The following is an 18,973-nucleotide window of genomic DNA, read 5'->3' as shown; positions in this document are numbered from 1 at the left end:
AGAAACCGCACGGGCACATCGTAGTCGCACACCAGTATCAACTTGAAACAGTATATGAAACAGATGTCGACTAACATAGCCCCGCCAGCTTTACACCCATGGCACGTCACTGTGCTGTCTCATACAGCATGCATACAACACAGATCAAATGCAGGCGTGCAAGAGTGTGTAGCAATAACAAAATGCAAGAGAACAGGGGGTGCGTTTGGAAGTTACATAAATATGTAGCACTGACACCATGCTTTGCATAGCTGTGAACAATTCATTTGCCGATCGTTCAGCATAAAATATTACATATTTCTCCCACGATCGCTGACCTGTAGCGGGTCAAAGTCAGGCCATAGTTGTCAGCGAAGGTGTTACGGTCACTGACCTGATGTCACCCTGAGTGACCTCTTGCTTAGAAAGTGTTTCTAGGATAAAGCTAGTTGCTTAAGGCGTGAGGTCAGATTGGACGCGATGTCGAGTTTGACCTTAATTAACCCCATTTAACCCGAAGAACGCCATGTAGCGACCTTAAAATGTGACAGAAAATGATTCACATAGAGTGATACTGTCCCATGAATGAGGTGTCTCTAGCTCGCTAGGTTTCCATATCTCAGGGAGGTCAGATTGACCCTCCCTCACCGAAGGGAGGTCACACTGACCCTCCCTCACCGAAGGGAGGTCACACTGACCCTCCCTCACCGAAGGGAGGTCACACTGACCCTCCATCACCGAAGCACGTCGCATTCAGCCGACCACCCGGGTCCGGGTCAAACCCATTGCCCGTGTGTATGCGCGTTTGCCCAGGCTTTTGAGCGGGTGGTATAAAGACGCGCAGACGCGCCGCGACAGCTGGGGCACATCTGGGCTTGCAACTGTCACGGCTGAATAAGTTTGTTTAAGTGTTTTCAGAGCTGAATAAGCAGACCAGCGCTTTCCGCATAAAGCTCGACCGGAGCGTCACAACATGTGCCATTTTGCCACGACGCATCTGGATAATGCCTCCAATTTTCGTGTATGAGAAGTTTGTAAACAGTATGAAACGCTAACGTAATTCAAAGTCAAATGCGCTGAGAACATGCTAGGAACGCCTTCACCCAGGTGACGTTTCGTACATGGCGAAAGTTCGAAAAAGTTCGAAATACGATGTTTGCCCGTCTGTTATTTATAAAGTCTGCAACAAACTCAATCCTTTGTCATCCCATGTTTTATACGATGGCGTCAGCAAACGTTGAAGCATTCGCGAACCAAAATTTTTGGGTTATATTTCTTTCCTCTTGGGAATTGATAAATTCAAAACTCGCTGTGAGCTACGATTGCCTCTTTCCAAAAGGGGTTTGTTACTTATTTTTTCACGTGTGAAAGTGCTGTCGTTCCTTATGTTAGCAGTCGTTGAAGGGGGGTAAGTTCTTTCCATACTATAATAGGCCAGTCGTGCTGAGGTTGGTAATCCCATGTAAACCCCATGTTGTTTTTATGATTTGAACAAAACTTGTGACATCAATCACTTCTAGTCTGTCATGCTCGAACCCAACATTTTTGATCGTTGAACACTGTCTGTCCATCCGTGCGTGTGTGCGTGCGTGCGTGCATGTGTGCATGCGTGCATGCGTGCGTGCGTGCTTGCGTGTGCTGCGCTGAAACACGCAGGCGGATCGCGACAGGATGGGCACCACAGGGTGCGCCGGCCCGGCGGAGACTCGCCGGTTTGGACTCAGTTAGTGCTGCAGCCTTACTTAACGTCCACCAGATGATTCACATAACTCACGTTCACATTCACATTCACCGCAGAATTCACATAAAGACACGAGTGAAACGGGGGTGCCGTCGTTCCAAGGGGAGGAAGTGGGGTGGGGCAGCATGTGCCTCATTACAAGCACCTCATTAATATATATATATATATATATATATATATATATGTATATATATATATATGTATATGTGTGTGTGTGTGTGTGTGTGTGTGTGTGTGTGTGTGTGTGTGTGTGTGTGTGCGTGTGCGTGTGCGTGTGCGTGTGCGTGTGCGTGTGCGTGTGCGTGTGCGTGTGCGTGTGCGTGTGCGTGTGCGTGTGCGTGTGCGTGTGCGTGTGCGTGTGCGTGTGCGTGTGCGCGTGCGCATGCGCGTGCGGGTGCGGGTGCGGGTGCGGGTGCGGGTGCGGGTGCGGGTGTGTGTGTGTGTGTGTGTGTGTGTGTGTGTGTGTGTGTGTGTGTGTGTGTGTGTGTGTAGAACGCATGGCTAGGTCATTTCCGCTCTGTGCCGAGGCAAGAAGACCTGTGTGGAGTGACAAGTAAATTCCAATTGCCGCGCAGTGGTGGCATTGAATTCCAAACACAGAGCTCGTGACAAGCAATACTATACTGGCCTTAGTTCGTGCTTGGGTACGTGGCGCTCTCATGACCACACACCATTTCCGGGTCATGCTCGCTGCCGTTCACAGACCAGTCTCACGGTCACGCAGCCTGACGACGGGCTAAGCTGTGGACGGAAAGTACACCCCTTTGCGGAACATAGCGAATTAGTCCCCCGTCGTGCTGTCGCATGAGATCATCTACATTTACTCCGGTTCTCAGCTGAAATTCCCGACACTCCGCACGAGGTTCATAAAACTGCTTCAGGAAACGCAATTAGGATCGCCTGATTGTTGGCCAGAGCTGGGCGGCGCCGCGGCAGCGGGCGGCGTGCTGGTGTCGGAGCCGACGAGGCGCCGCCCGCTGCACGCGCGCCGGTCCGGCTCATCTGGAGCCGGCTGGCGGCCGACGAGCCCCACCACAATAGCCACACACGGCCGCTGCTCGGGCATGCGGCCGTGAGCGGGGGCACGGCCGGCGCGGAGCCGGCGCCGCCCGTACAACACGGCAGAAACGGCGGGGCGGAAGAGGAACCTATAGCCAAAACAGGAGATGGTGAGGCTCAAAGTCAGCGGCGGTAAGTCTTTGTGGTCACAGCGTGATCAGGTCTCATGCCTGTCCTGCTCTGGACAGAGGTCAGCGAGGCGTCAAAATAGCGTTTCCCGAACAGCTGGATCTCACAGTGATCTTGTCGAAGCAGAGGACCAGAAGGACCAGTGTTTTCAGTATGATCAAGATATGAGCTAGTCGACTCACGTCAAACCGGCCGTCGGCTGTGTTTGTAGAGCTAATCGTCATCACCACCCGCCGATAAAAACTATCGCTACAATGCTGCGGCAGGAAAACAGACCCAACAAAAACTCAGTAGAGGGACTTGTAACTCAACCAATGTTTTTGGCTCAGCATGGATGTAAAAAACAAAACAAACAGGAAGTTAAGTTAGTGAACGGCATTGTTCCCTACAGCAGCCTGACAGCTAGAAACAACACCAACCGCACAGCTCTAATGTACCTAATAGATAAAACAATGCACCAATGCGCCCAACGTAATGCAAAGTGCCCGGATCCGAGATGGCGCATAACCTGTGTCCAGCTTTTCCCCACAAGCTTCTCGGAGACACGATGGACAGTCGTATCGCAGGGCACGAAAACATGCGGGAAAAGACAGCAAAACCTGGTTACAACGAGCCCAAAGCTGATGTACATAGGCTAACCAACAAGGGGCCCATCACCGGCGGTGCGGCCGATGGCCCTAACAGCGTTTAAGACGTTCGGCAATTCGTAGCCAACCGTCAATGTCGCCTTTATATTAAAACAGTCCATCCCAGCACCCGACTGTGTAGTCGTAGCCTCTGCATTGGGGTCATGAAGGAGAACGAGTGTAAAAGTTCAGCACGCGCTCGGCACAAATATCCGGGCATGGAACACCTTACCCTCGCCCTAGTTCACCTTTTCATAACGCGGACTGATGCAGGGGAGGGGTGCGATGCGACCCGCCCCCCCCCCCCGGTTCCAAACTAAGGCGGAGAGGGGCTGGAAGAAAACACAGTCGATTGGTCTCAACGAGTTCTCACGACTGGTATGTTGGCAAGCTGCATTTTTCAAGGTTAATAATTGCCCCATTATGCCAGGTCAAGGGTCGAATTTTCAGGAGTCTAGCTTCACACGTTTGAGACCATGTCTCGTAGCGACCAAAAACTAGACAGGTGTATAAGTCGCCACTTTTAAATGCAATTGCACGAAGCATGAGGCGTTTTAAACATATGTGTATATCGCATGACTTCGTTAATGTCACAGTGCCGGACTGCGGCGCGCGGTCAGTGAAATTGCCGGTTGCCCTTCGCCGTCTGCGGCGGCCGTGGATCGTTATGCAGTGTTCCTTAAATCACGGGCCCTTTTACGAAACCAAAAAGGCTAGGGACACATTTTTGGCGTTAAAATGCGCGCAACGGATGCTCCATATGCTATTGAAAATTTGGGCGTGGTTTCACGACAGGTCGGAGAGCATCAACTACCCTCCTCGCACTATCTGGGCGAGGGTCAAGTCGGGTAACATTCGGTTCCCCCACCTTTTTGGGTGCTTGGAGGACCCGGAGCACAAACGTTTGCAGGCGCATGTGGGCCATTTCGTCCAACGCACATGGCTGCCCACCGAAAAGCACGCAGCTTGTAATGAGGCTCATGCCGCTCCCATCCCACATCCTCGCCTTTGGACCAGTAGCACTCACCAGTAGCACAAATCGCGTTTGACCTTTGTCTTTACGCGAATCCTGCAGCGATCTGGCGGACGCTAAGTAAGGCGGACGGACTGCAGCACTAACTGGGTACACACCGGCGAGTCTCCGCCGGGCCGGCGCACCCTATGGTGCCCATCCTGTCGCGATCCGTCTGCGCGTTTCGGCGCAGCACACGCAAGCACGCACGCACGCACGCACGCATGCACGCACGCACGCACGCAGACGGACAGACAGCGTCAAACGATCAAAATTACTCAAGGGCTCGAGCATGACAGACTAGGAATGACTGATGTCAGTAGTCTGGTTAAAACCGTAAAAACAACATGCGCCAGAAGATTACCAATCCCACCACGATTGGCCTATTATAGTATGGAAAGAACGTACCCCCCTTCAATGACTGCTAACATATGGAACGACAGCACTTTTGCACATGAAAGAACAGGTAGGTAACAAACCCGTTTTGGAAAGAGGCAATCGCAGCTTGGAGTGAGTGCCGTGATTTATCAATTCCAAAGAGGAGACGAATATTAACCGAACAACTTTGGCTCACCAATGTATCAGCACTTGCTGACACCTTCATAAAAGGCATGGAATGACAAAGAATTGAGTTTGTTGCAGACCATATAAATAATAGACGGACAAACATCGGATTTCGAACTTTTCCGAACTTCCGAACTATGCGTAAAATCTCGCCCGGATGAAGGCGTTCTATGCATGGTTCCAACTCTTTCAATTTTGAATTACGCTAGGGTCTCAAACTGTTTACAAACTTATCATCCACGAGAATTAGAGGCGTTATTCAAATGCGTCGTGCCAAAATGGCACATTTTGTGACGCTCCGGTCGAGCTTTAACCTGAGAGCGCCGGCCTGACTTTTCAGCTCTGAAAACATTTAAATAAACTTATTCAGCCGTGACATTTGCCTCTTTGTTAGTTAGCTCGGCAGTCAACAGTTGTGGAATCAAGTCCAGATGTGCCCCAGCTGTCCCGGCCCGTCTGCGCGTTTTTATGCCATCCGCTTAAAAGCCGGGTACGCCCATACACTCAGACAATGGGTTTTAACGCGGACCCGGGTGGTCGGCTGAATGCGACATGATTCGGTGAGGGAGGTTCAATTTGACCTCCCTTCGGTGAGGGAGGGTCAGTTTGACCTCCCTTCCTTGAGGGAGGGTACGTTTGGCCTTTCTTCGGTGAGGGATGGTCAATTTGGGCTTTCTGAGATATGGAAACCTAACGAGCTAGAAACACCACATTCATGTAACATGTTTATTGAAAAGGTATAAATGACCAAAAACCTTGAAGATTGTCTTTATATTTGAGGACAACTCAGGGTGAAAAACTTTCAAAGGCGGCGTGTCTCTTCGAACCAAAAGGTTGGACGGAAGCCCGACAACGTTCTTGTGATCAAGGTATTCGAAATGAGGAGAAACAATTTACCATAAAGGAAGTTTTTCAGCGGAAGCATCCGATTTTGACTGAAAGTTTACGTTTACACCTGACCCAAGTCCACTGAAATTAGTTGTAATTATGATTTCAGTTGTATGCTTGTCTTAGAAATCGTCTCGACTTAAGTTTTTGGGTTATTCTTAACACTCCTTTGTCGCATCAACTTAAAGTATTTCCTAAGAATTACCTGCACTGACAACTATGGCCTGACTTTGACCCGCTACAGGTCAGCGATCGTGAGGAATCACCTAATATTTTATGCTGGAAGATCGGCAATTGAATTGTTTACATCTATGCAAAGTACGGCGTCAGTGCTACATATATATGTAGCTTCCAAACGCATCCCCTCTTCGCTTGTGTTTTGTTATGGCTACACACTCTTTTTCACAATCAAGTTCTGTTAACTGCTTTAAGCGAAAAGCATGTTGCTAGGTCCAGTTTCAACGTTTGTGTTTTCTGCTCAGTGCCTTAACCGCGGTGTGCTCGTTCGATTCAGTGGGCAAGATACTTGGTAGAGCTTCCGCGCCGCCCCCAAATCCAGGTTGCCGTGAGTGATCAAAATATTTTGCGTCACAGGGGTGTGGCACCGCAACCGTATGGCACTATCGCTACTCATGCATTTTAATGGGAGTGGGGGTGGGGGCGTTAACGGATCCACCCGTGGTTCCGTGTTCATGTGAGTTCACGCTCACTTGTTCAGGTCACATAGCTTGTGTTCCATCACACTTATTTCCGTCGGGCCGACTGTCCAGACTTCACAGCTGAACCAGCCCAGTAGGATTTGAGCAGCAAAAGACTCAACTTATGCGACCGACTACACTGATTGCACAGGTCTGCACCGACTGCAGTACACTGCACAGGTCTGCGCGTATATACGCATGCATATATATGTATATATATATATATATATATATATATATATATATATATATGTATACATTCCGCGCCGTTCCACGACTCCGCCGGCGGCGGCGGCGGCGGCGGTGACGGCGCTCGGCTCGCCCGCTTTCCTGCAGCGGAGCACACGGTCACGCGTGGAGATGGACCGGGGTCACGCTGGGGTGGCCTGGATTTCTGCAGGCACTCTGTGGCTAGCATGCGTTCAGGCTGCACAGTCCTAGTCAGCCCGAGGTCATTGTGAGGTGGCAGCATCGGTGAAGAACTGCATGAGTGGCAGCGCGGGCCCCGGGAGCGCACGGAGTCTGGAGCGAGCTGAACTTTGGGAATGTGCCCAAAGTCAGTAAGAAATCAGTTTGACGTCGGTCTGAAGTCACGTTGGTCCAAAGTTTCCAAGCCGGCGTTGCGCGGGTGTCGGTACACGACCCATTCGTGGCCGGCAGTCCGGCACGTCACCGCCGCCGTCGCCAAGCCGACGCCCACAGCGCCACATGGACGGAGAGTCGCGCCAACAGCCGTTCTGTGCCGGCTGGCCTCCGGACCCGGCCCAGAGCGTGGCGTCTCCTCTCCGACCTCACCAGACGCGTTAAACAGTCTGTCTCCCTGGCCAACCGGCCCACGCTGTGCCGCCATTGCGCGTCTGATACACACACACATACACACCCTCGCACACACATATACACACACGCTTGTAGCCTGTCGACCCCACAGAGCACGACCAAGGCTGTCGGTACCGCTGATGCGTCCGTCCTCCGACTGGCTGATCGCACACACACGGCCAAGCCGCACGATCCCCACCGGAGGCCCGTCCGCTGCTGACGCCCGCTGGATGATCGGTACACACACAGCCAGGCCGCACGACCCTCACCGGGGGCCGTCCGCTCCTGACGCCCGCCGGCAGCTCGCCGCCGCCTCCATATATCCGCGCCGAATCGCGCCGTCGCCTCGACACCGCCATCACGTGCACAAGGCGGTTACCGGCGGGACCGGGCGGTGACACGCACTCGGTCCTCCAGACGACAGGCCGGCGTTCGGTGACACTGCGGCGCGTGCAGGTGCCGCTGTCGGCCACGGTAAGCGGGCCCACGGCCGTGGCGCCCGCTGCCGAACACCCATGGCGCCCGCTGAAGACGCGATGGCGCCACCACACGCCACCGCTAGCACGTGACGGCGCGGATGGCGGCCGTCTGACAATGACTGCATGGGGCCAGCTAGCTGCGTCCTTGTCCACGCGTTTGTCTGTCATTCTGCCTGTCCTTGTACCGTGTCTGACGTCGAGTCCCACAGAGACTGGCCACGCGGGGCCCGGCCAACGTCATTGATTATAGCGCGCGCACCTCATACAGCGTATGGTCATTCAACATCCACGGACGTACACGCAATAGATCGTTCCAGTAAATGGTGGGTTGACTATCCGTGTCTATATCGACGAGCAAAGCAGCGGCCACGCCTGAATACTGCAAATGTGCAGAAAGACTAGTGCGTCTGCCGCTCGCTCTGTCAGACCTGCTGAACAGCAAGGCGCTGTTTGCCGACGCCCACGCCGCGACGACCCCAGCCGCACACTCACAGCGGGCGGCGCGTGTGCCACGGCTGCTCGGCCATTTCCCGCGCAACGACAGGCCGCCGGACGGGATGCAGCGCGCCGCAGTGCGCTTTTCCGGCTGTTCCGCTCCCGAGCGCAGCAGAGCAGCCGGCCGACCGTGACGCAGCCGTCATCCACCATTGTGCGCCACGCACAAACGCCAGAGCGGGCGGCATCCGGGCCGCCGTCGGCCGCCGCGCAACAGGCACGCCACCGCGATGACATATCGCGCGTGTGGTGCCGTCGCGACACCGCGGATGCGCATCCGCCGGCCCGTATACGTACGGGCCGGGTCCAGTCAGTGCGTCCTTCGGAGTGTCGGCCGTCACGGACGGCGTGCGGCGGCGCGCGCACACGTGACGGTCATGTGTGCACGCCAGCGTCATCCGCTCGCGTTACGTCGATGGCAGGGCCACCGCTGACACCGCGCGGCGACACATGACAGCGCCTCTTACGCGCCAGTGCAAATGGCAAACACGAGATCAGTCTTCGAGATGCTAATTAGTCGCAGCCGGTCCTTGTACAACGACCGCTCTCACTCCACGGATTGATTGACCGGGAGACGTCCAGCGGACTGGCGACCCCGCCTAGTCCGGGCGGCTGACGGTGGCGGCCGGGCCGGAGCTGCTTGTCCGGTCTGCGGTCTCTGGGTTGTCTGCCGGTCAGGTCCGCCTGCCGGTTGGTGACCGGTGACCTGCACGCAGCCGCCGTTTGCCGGGCGGCCCGCTCCGGCGCCACGCTGCAGGTCAGCCTCGCCGCCGGGCCCGGGGGTCAAGCGGGTCTCCGCCAGGCGACGGTCGCCGCCTCACCGCATGAGGTGTAGGGGCACGAGGGTGTGGTGGTCGCTGCGTGCACAGGGGAGTAAGTACGATTTGGACGCTGTTCCAACGCCAGTGGGACCGGTGTCCAGCGTGTGGCGCGCTGTCGGCACTGCGATCGATGCGGCGCCAGAGCCACCATACATATCCGACGATGATCAAATGACGCGCTAGTGTTGCAGGAGCTCGATAAGCCCGTCTTGCGGTGGGAAATGACCACATGCATATGTAAAGCAACCTCATTCCGACGCATCACGGCTGTCCTTACCGCACTTGTCCTGAACGAACACACCCTGGCGTTGATTTGAAGAATGCAACTACCACCTGACCTGCGTCAGCTATCAACTCAGTGAGCGCTAACAATATGACCAGTTGGTATAACCTCACCAGCCTGCAGAAATCACTTTCATTACCTGTCAGTCAGTAACAATGTCACACAGAACTATGTCCATGCCTTCAGGAAACTAGCACGTAGCTCATCTATAACGCGTGGAAAAGCGGTCTGCAGAGTGGAGCGATCGTGAACCATCAATGAACATCAGTCTTCGCCTCTCAATGGGGCAGCTTTCAGGGGCGTTCAGGGTTACGAACGAACGTTGGTCCTGTGCGGTCAGTAGCTGTAGGTCCCGACTCTGAGCAACTCACGACAGCTCGCATCAGTCGAAGGATTTGCTTTGAGGATCTGTGTTCGTAGTTTGCCTGTGCCCCATCTTCACCACAAATCAGTTCATTCGGTACTTGACACTCCGATTGGTGGAACCCACCCGCACGTCCGTACGTACGCATGCACGCGTCCGTGCGCACGGAAATCACATATATATCTATATATAAATATTTACATTGATATTTATTGCTATGATAAATGTATATATATATATATATATAACCTAACCCTGTAACCCTGTATATATATATATAGCTATATATATATATATATTTGTATATATATATATATTTGTATATATATATATATATATATATATATATATATGAATATACATTTATACATATACGTACACGAAGTCTCGTAGACGTGCCGGGCTGCAGCGGGATGTTGGTGTAGAGCTGTCGTGACTAACGCCGTGTGTGGGCTGGCCGTGATCCGACCCCGTGCTGCCGCGGTGGACGCCCGTCTGTCGTGATGTAACGCCGTGTGTCTGTGTGAGAGAGACCCGACCGTGATCCGACCCCGTGCTGCCGCGGTGGACGCCCGTCTGTCGTGACGTGACGCCGTGTGTCTGTGTGAGAGAGACCCGACCGTGATCCGACCCCGTGCTGCCGCGGTGGACGCCCGTCTGTCGTGATGTGACGCCGTGTGTCTGTGTGAGAGAGACCCGACCGTGATCCGACCCCGCGCTGCCCTGTGTGCCGCCAGTGGACACCCGGCTGGAGCGGAACCTGGTGCAGCAGCTGGCTGAGCTGCGCGAGAGGGTGCAGCGCGCCGAGGTGACCAACAGAGAGCGGCGGCGAGACGTCATGATCCTCAACCACCAGATCGACACGTACAACGGTACGGCATGGGACTCAGGCACATCATGCTGCGTCTTGCAGCGGCACGCGGAGCTGCCCAACAACCTGAGGGAGGGGGGGGGGGGGGGCAGTGTTTCGTCGCGATGCTAAACGGTAGGCCGATTCCCGCAGTGGTGGATTAGGGAGCTCATCCTCCAGGTCGACGCGTGAGTTGTACGCCACGGTGGTCAAGGAACGGGGTTCGCACAGATGTGCTAGTGCATAGTGCTGCTCAGGCACCGGAGGGACGCTCAGTGTCACGTCATGATCCGGATGTGGTGGATTGAAGCTGGCATCAGCGGTGGTGCCACGCGGCGAGGCCGGTGCTGGAGACTATTCTGAGGAGAGTCCAGATTGTCATTGAAAGTGACGTGGCCTGGCAGGCGGGAGCGCACTGAAAGAGCAGCAACAGCAGCTACATTTCCGCCATACCTACTGACCCGGGTCGCGCGCCTGCCCCGGAAAACTGCGAGTGATTCCGCCGGCCCATTTCGGCGCAGGCAGTGTGGATGTGGAAAATGCAGCGCCGCGATTCCGACTCTTTTCACTGGGACACGTGGCCTTGACCGGGTTGTCCAGGTGCCGCCTGCGCCTTGGTCCGCGCGGCACGGTGCATTAGGTCATCGCGCCGTCCGGTTAAGCTCTTTGTACGCTCGTTCTCTTGCGTGACCGGTCCTGTTTGGGGTTAAATGATGGCGAACACCGTGCTGGCGGGGAGGATAAAGGGGTGGCCCGGCTGCGCCAGGCGCGCGGTGCCACACCAGCGGCGTGGCTTTTACCGGCTGCGCGTATTTCGCCTTAGCGTCATGCAAGCTAACCTGTTCGCGTCAATACCGAACCGCTGAAGTAATGACGGGAAATTTGCTGGCGTTTTCGCCCGCGTGGCGTCGCCCCTGAATTTCGCATTCGTTCTGTGTCGTTGGCAGCAATACCAGGGCAGCAGTACTGGCCGTCGTCGCTCTCGCGTGTCCCTCTCAGGCTACGGGAGAGGGGCCGGGCTGCGCGGCTCTGAACAGTGGCGGCTCGGCCAGAGACGCCTTGGCTCGGCTCGGCCGAACGACGCCGTCGGTGGCCGTGACTCATGGGTCGGTGGGCGCGGCGCGGAGCGGCCGTCGGCGGCCACTGTTCGGGAGGTGCGCTCCTCGGCGGCGCTGCCGACGTCCGCTGGGGGCCGTCCGACCGCAGGCCGTCGCTACCGGCCGGCCGCGGCGCGCCGAGAGCGGTCGGCGCCGCGCCGGACCGGCGGTGCCCGGGCTCCGACGGCCGCGTCCGGCTGCGGCGGACGCCGTGCTAGTCACCGGCGGCGGGGCGAGGTTCCGGTCGGACGGGACAACCCGCGCAGCCGAAGACACGACCCGGCGCGATGCGCCTCCCCGCCGGCCCATGTTGCCGCAGGTGGCTGGTGCCGCGCAGACGTGCCGTACCGCGGCGGGCGGGCCTGGCGCCCCCGCGTACACCGGCCTTCGCGCGGTCCCCGCGGCCGCTTTATCCGGCCTACACGACCGCGGGGTCCGGTCTCCGCAGCCTCGGGATCCAGTCTCCGCGGCTCCGCGGCCTCGGGATCCGATCTCCGCGGCCGCGGGATCTGGTCTGCACGACCGCGGGGTCTGGTGTACACGACCGCGGGTCTGGTCTAGATGGCCGCGGGGTCTGGTGTACACGGCCGCGGGGTCCGGTGTACCCGGCCTCTGTAGCCGCGGGATCCGGTCTCCGCGGCTGCGGGGTCCGGTCTCCGCGGCCGCGGGGTCCGGTCGGCATGTGACGGCCACGGCTGGCCGCAGCGGCCGGCCGTATGAGTACGGTACCGTCCGGCGCGGCTGGTGATCGCCGCCTCTCCCGCGGGACCTGGTCGACAGGCTGCGATAGTTGGTCAGCGTCGTTCGTGGCCTTTGGAAGGGTGCCAGAACAGGTTTTGTGTGCATGCATGTATGCATGCGGTAGTATGCATGCATGTCGCGCTGACGGCGTAGTGGAAGGACTGCGTTGCGCCCCCACTGGGAGGGGAGGGGGATAGCCACGGAGGGGCATCGGGAGCAGGCTTTACCCGCCTCACTGGGCCGAATACTTCCAGAGGTGAAGAGAGGAACGAACGAGGGAATCATTCGGGTTGAGTTACGAGGGCCCTGTAATGATGTTGTTGAGGGGGAGCTCGTCGATATGTGTTGGTCGTGATACCAGTGGGTTTTACCACCGGTTCGTGATTGGCGCGTGCAGCCGATAGGCTTCTGGACGCTCTGGCCGTGGCGCAGTGCGGCACCGGGAGCTCTGTGGTGCTCAGGTGGAGAAACGTGGATTTGCCGTGGGTTGTCATGACAAATCGCGTGAGCCGAAGATGGCACCCGCTGCCAGACGTGCTGCCAAGTGTCAGATGGGGTCCATGATCGCGCGATTCATTGGATTGTAGTTACTTGATTTTCTGCTGCATAGACCGAGGTTGGCAGTGGCCGTATAGACCGTACGCGCTTACGTCGTCTGAGCCTTATAGCGGAAAAAGAAATCGAGAAAATGTTAACTAACCCTCAGCTGGAAAAGTGAGTTATTTGATAACTGGGCGTGGCCAGGTAAAAAAATGGACAGGTAACTTGACGCATACTATGAAAACACGCTAAACACGGCGATACGATCGCTGTAGAAATTGCTGCACCGCAAATTATTGTTGTTTTCAGTCCAATTCCCGAATCGTTTTTATTTTAATGAGCCTAGCTGGACTAAAGTTGTTTCGGGTGGGGGATGCAGCTAAAGTAGGAAGATCGTATTCTGACAATAATCGGCCAGCAATGTACCACGAGGTGCTGATTAAACGGCGTTGTTGAGGAAGCGTCGGCTGAATTGACGGCTCGATGCCTTGAGCTACGCTCATCAGCACGGGCGGCTGTCAGCTGACGGTAATTCGATGCCGAAAAACCGGCAGCTCAAGGTGTTTCTCGTTTGCGTCAAAATGGAATGACAGGCATATTTGGCGTGGTGGTTTGAACCTGTAAATATGTAAACATACAGACAACATTATGTATGCTTATAAAGCTGAAAGTCGGAGTTCTTATGAAGGCTAAGGTTCAGTAGTTGCTCGGGGGCAAGTTGTGTTTTGTGTCGGATCGGTGGCGATGGTGAGCGGCCGATGTGAACGGAGCTCAAGTCCAAGTCATGTACTTCTGAATGTCATTAGCCGCTGGAAAAGCCGTTCACCCAGTGAAGAATGGATAGATAGGTGGGGAATGATGCTTTCGAACAAATTATTCCCCTGAAATGCTGTCAGGTGTATGCTTAACTCTCCCCATGACTCCTCCAATGCTAGTTTGTTAGGTTGGGCTGGGTTTATACTGAGTTGGACGAAGCGTAGGAAGGGAAGTATGACCATCCCTACGGTTCTTTCGCTCTGGGATATAAATGATCATCCACGGCGCGGTGGGTTTTGAGCCCACCTGGTAGAGACACCGCGGAACTGGAAAAAGCCTGAATGAGCACTGGTTGGACACTGCACGTGTGGATGTGGCTCCATACACTTCGCTTATTGGAAGGCTCGGTTTGAGCATATGAAATCAAGTGGCGGGGTCAGTGAGTGGGTGGATCAAGTGCCCAACTAGTCGAAGAGAGATCGTTGTGGCACTGAGAACAGACCATTTTATACCGCACCTCCCAAGATGAGACCTCTGCTTATACTTACGCTGCAAAAAGAGGAAAGAGATGGAAAGTCGCTCCGTCATGTTTCATGTACCAGCGTCCTGTGCCGTAAGACCCTCCCCCACTGTTGGGCGCGCGCCACTGCTGCTGGCCTGGTGCTGTGTGCCGGGCCGGACCCTCGCAGACAGTGATTCCCGTCGATAAACCGTCTGTCTCGAGCAGCCATTAGCGTAATACCGTGCATCAGGTGGCTGAATGTGGGAGCTGAAACCGATTGGTTATTTGGCAGAGTCCACACAGGCCGGAACTTATTCTGTCTTCCAAACGCCAAACGCTTATAAAGCTTGCTGTCCAGCATTGTTCGATTTTGAAGATGAGCTTTGCCTGAAACGCCGAGCATTCTCGACATTAGCCAATCATTGCTAGGCATTTATGTGCAACGACTGCCTCCGCCTATAGTAGGTGATGAGGGGCGCAGGCGAACTGCACACACAGGTACTCTAATCAAATATTGCGACTGATACGAGCTATCGGGGGTTGCTCAGGGTCGGGACCTACAGCTACTGACCACACAGGACCAACGTTCGCTCGTAACCCTGAACGCCTCTGGAAGCTGGCTCATTGAGAGGCGAAGGCTGATGCTCATTAATAATCTATGATGGCTCCAGCCCGCAGACCGCTTCTGCACGTGTTCTTGATGGCTACTTGCTAGTTACCTGAAGGCATGGACGTAGTTCTGTGTGACATTGTTACTGACTGACAGGTAATGAAAGTGATTTCTGCAGGCTGGTGAGGTCATACCAACTGACCATATTGTTAGCGCTCACTGAGTTGATAGCTGACGCAGGTCAGGTGGTAGTTGCATTCTTCAAATCAACGGCAGGGTGTGTTCGCTCAGGACAAGTACGGTAAGGACAACCGTGACCCGTCGGGATGAGGTTGCTTTACATATGCATGTCGTCATTACGGCAGTAGTACTGTAAGGACAGCCGTGATGCGTCGGAATGAGGTTGCTTTACATATGTATGTGGTCATTTCCCACCGCAAGACGGGCTTATCGAGCTCCTGCAACACTAGCGCGTCATTTGATCATCGTCGGATATGTATGGTGGTTCTGGCGCCGCACCGATCGCAGTGCCGACAGCGTGCCACGCGCTGGACACCGGTCCCACTGGCGTTGGAACAGCGTCCAGACCGTACTTATGATAGCTGACGCTTGGGGCTACTTGCCGTGGCCGGCAGCAGCGCCTTCATGCGCGCGGGATCACCGAACGCCGGCCTGTCGTGCGGAGGGCCGGGTGCGCGGCGCCAGCCGGCCCTGCCGGTGGTGCCACGTGACCTGATGGCGGCGTGTTCATTCGCCTTGTGAACCTGATGGCGGTGTCGGGGTGGTGCGCGATGCGACGCGGACAGATGAAGGCGGCGGCAAGCTGCCGGCGGGCGTCAGGAGCGCACGGGCCTCCGGTGAGGGTCGTGCGGCCTGGTCGTGCGCGCACGGATCAGCCGGGCGGAGGACGGACGCATCAGCGGTACCGACGGCCTTGGTCGTGCTCTGAGGCTACAAGCGTGTGTATATGTGTATGTGCGAGGGAGTATATGTGTGTGTGTGTGTGTGTGTGTGTGTATCAGACGCGCAATGGCGACACAGCGTGGGCCGGCTGGCCAGGGAGACAGACTGTTTACCGCGTCTGGCAGGGTCGGAGAGACGCCGCGCTCTGGGCCGAGTCCGGAGGCCAGCCAGCACAGCACGGCTGCTGGCGCGACTCTCCGTCCACGTGGCGCTGTGGGCGTCAGCTTGGCGACGGCGGCTTTGACGTGAAGGACTGCTGGCCACGAATGGGTCATGTACCGACAGTCGTCGATACCGGCTTGAGAACTTTGGACCAACGTGGCCTTAGACCGACACCAAACGGATTCCGTACTTAGTTTAGGCACACTCAGCTCGTTCCAGGGTGACTCCGTGCACTCCTTGGGTCCGCACCGCCACTCACGCAATTCTTCACTGATGCTGCCACCTCAGAATGACCTCGGGCTGACTAGGACTGTCCAGCCTGAACGCATACTAACCACAGACAGGCTGCAGAAATCCAGGTCACCCCAGCGTGACCCCGGTCCATCTCCACGCGTGACCGTGTGCTCCGCTGCAGGAAAGCGGGCGAGCCGAGCGCCGTCACCGCCGCCGCCGCCGCCTCCGCCGCCGCCGGCGGTGGTGGGGAACAGCACGGTGACGCCGTGGAAGCCCACGGCGCCGGCGCGGTCGCCGCTGCCCTCGGCCGCCCCGCTGGCGCACGTGCAGGAGCTGAACAGCGACCTGGAGGTACGCTTGCCCGCCCGCACGAACCCGGAGACATGACCGTGTCGCGATGGTCTCAGCAGGGACGTACGGGCGTGTCGTGTTAAGATTTGCACTGGGACTCAATGTTTTTTTTTTTTGGATGTGATGCTTATCATTCGTGAATTCTGCCATCTGTTGCCATTAACGTAACACGTCGCCTTCTGTCGTGAGAAGCATGACATGCGGTGTTTGTATCGCTTTGTGCAGTTGTGTTACTCACTTGGAATACTACGCTCCCCTTACGAACGGATTTTTCTGTAATGGACGCCAAGAATGGCGCGTGCATATGAGTTTTGAGCATTCATTGTCTTGCTGAATGGCGTTTGTCGTTCCTCAACATGTTGGTTGCCGTGCCATATTTGTCAGGATTTGTAGTCACACAGTTTTCCTCGTCTGGTAGACATGCTCCTGCTTATTTTTGTGTGTTCCATGATAGCTGCTCTCTTCGTTAACCCAAAAACTGCTCGTCGAGTAATAACATAGCAACGATGTTTCGCCATATATATATATATATATATATATATATATATATATATATATATATATATATATATATATATATATTATATTTGTAAAGCGAGCTATGCCATCACTCTGGAGGTCTCAAGTTGTGTAACCGGGGCTGATATGATCAAACGGAGATGCTATCTTTTGAAAGTTTCCTATCTACACGCATTGTGACCACGTTACAAGCCGTGACACGCGTCACGGACCCGTGAGACCGTGACGCCGTGATCCATATCGTGACGCCAGCATCGCACTCCGGATGCTGCGGCGGACCGGCGCGTTGATAGCGATCTCGCCCGGCAATCTGCGCGCCGTGCTGCCGGGCACGCTACGGTCTGCGCGTGTCCGGCTGCGCTGTGTCCCGCGCGCTTCACGTCACAATGTGACCAGTGACGTCACAATTCACGCCACAATCTGATGTGATTGTCATGATCTGAATCATAATCGCCCCATATGACGTTAAGCATTTGATGGAGTCCTGCATGCCGATATGAACCATGCCAGACCTCATGGAATACGCCGTACAATCGGTCATGGGACGCTGCCCCCCCCCCCCCCCCCCCCCCGGCTCGTCGCGCTCCTACTAATGCGTTCGCTCGATTGGCTGGCCGTGCCATGCGATCAGCGCCGCGTCCGTAGTGGCGAGTGCTTACTTACATCGACGGTGATTGGTGCGCCAATTGTGATGTGCATAATCCATCGCCATCGCCATCGCCATCGGTCACGTGCAGTCGCTCACGGCTTCGCGTGACGTTCGACGATCTTTTATTCAGAAGTGTAGACTGGCATCGGGTGCGCTCGTGGTGCCTTCGCTTTTCACAACGTCGCCAAATTGGCGCGATTGTGGCATTAGTGCGTCGTGGCGGCTGCGCTGCAGCAGTGCAGCATGAGCCCAGCCACCGACTCGCCCCTAAGCCCAGGTGACCCCGCTCGCGCCGCAGCAGGCCTGGGGCGCCAACCACACCCGTGTGACGTCGGTCACGGGGTCGCCGTCGGCGAGGGCAGAACCGTGCCGCGCCTAAGCACGGTCGTCGCGGCGCGCGCCGGCTGTGACGGCGCCGGCCGCCCTGCCGCAGGTGCCGGGCTTGCTGAACTACCTGCCGCACCTGCTGGGGCACCCGCACGCGCTGACGCCCGTGCTGCACGTGAGCCAGGGCCGTCGCGACGTGACGGTGGTCATGGGCCTGCCCACTGTCAAGCGCCAGGTGCAGAACTACCTCATCCCCACGCTCAAGAATCTCATCGACTGCATGAACGCCGAGGAGCGCGCCCAAGCCCTGATCGTAGTCCTCATTGCTGAGGTGAGAGGCCCTGGTAGTCTTCATCGCTGAGGTGAAAGGCGTTGGTCGTGGTCTTCATCGCTGAGGTGAGGGGCGTTGGCCGTGGTCTCCATCGCTGAGGTGAGGGGCGTTGGTCGTGGTCTCCATCGCTGAGGTGAGGGGCGTTGGTCGTGGTCTTCATCGCTGAGGTGAGGGGCGTTGGTCGTGGTCTCCATCGCTGAGGTGAGGGGCGTTGGTCGTGGTCTTCATTGCTGAGGTGAGGGGCGTTGGTCGTGGTCTCCATCGCTGAGGTGAAGGGCGTTGATCGTGGTCTTCATCGCTGAGGTGAGTGGCGTTGGCCGTGGTCTTCATCGCGGAGGTGAGGGGCGTTGGTCGTGGTCTCCATCGCTGAGGTGAGGGGCGTTGGTC

At 56.1% G+C, this 18,973-nt stretch overlaps 1 protein-coding gene across 1 annotated transcript in view; it reads left to right on the top strand.

Moving 5' to 3' along the window:
• LOC119097169 (alpha-1,3-mannosyl-glycoprotein 4-beta-N-acetylglucosaminyltransferase B) overlaps positions 1-18,973 on the top strand; it is a 56,104-nt gene that overhangs the window by 11,568 nt on the left and 25,563 nt on the right. The window contains exons 4-6 of the mRNA XM_037220231.1: positions 10,692-10,826; positions 16,591-16,760; positions 18,362-18,586. Of these exons, the coding sequence (XP_037076126.1) occupies positions 10,692-10,826; positions 16,591-16,760; positions 18,362-18,586 (530 nt within the window). The remainder of the gene's footprint in view (positions 1-10,691; positions 10,827-16,590; positions 16,761-18,361; positions 18,587-18,973) is intronic.

This window comes from Pollicipes pollicipes, unplaced genomic scaffold (genome assembly GCF_011947565.3).
Source record: "Pollicipes pollicipes isolate AB1234 unplaced genomic scaffold, Ppol_2.1 Scaffold_2445;HRSCAF=2866_pilon_pilon_pilon, whole genome shotgun sequence".
NCBI lineage: Eukaryota > Metazoa > Arthropoda > Thecostraca > Pollicipedomorpha > Pollicipedidae > Pollicipes > Pollicipes pollicipes.
Note: the sequence above shows the minus strand (reverse complement) of the source record. Positions and strands in the feature narration are given on the sequence as shown.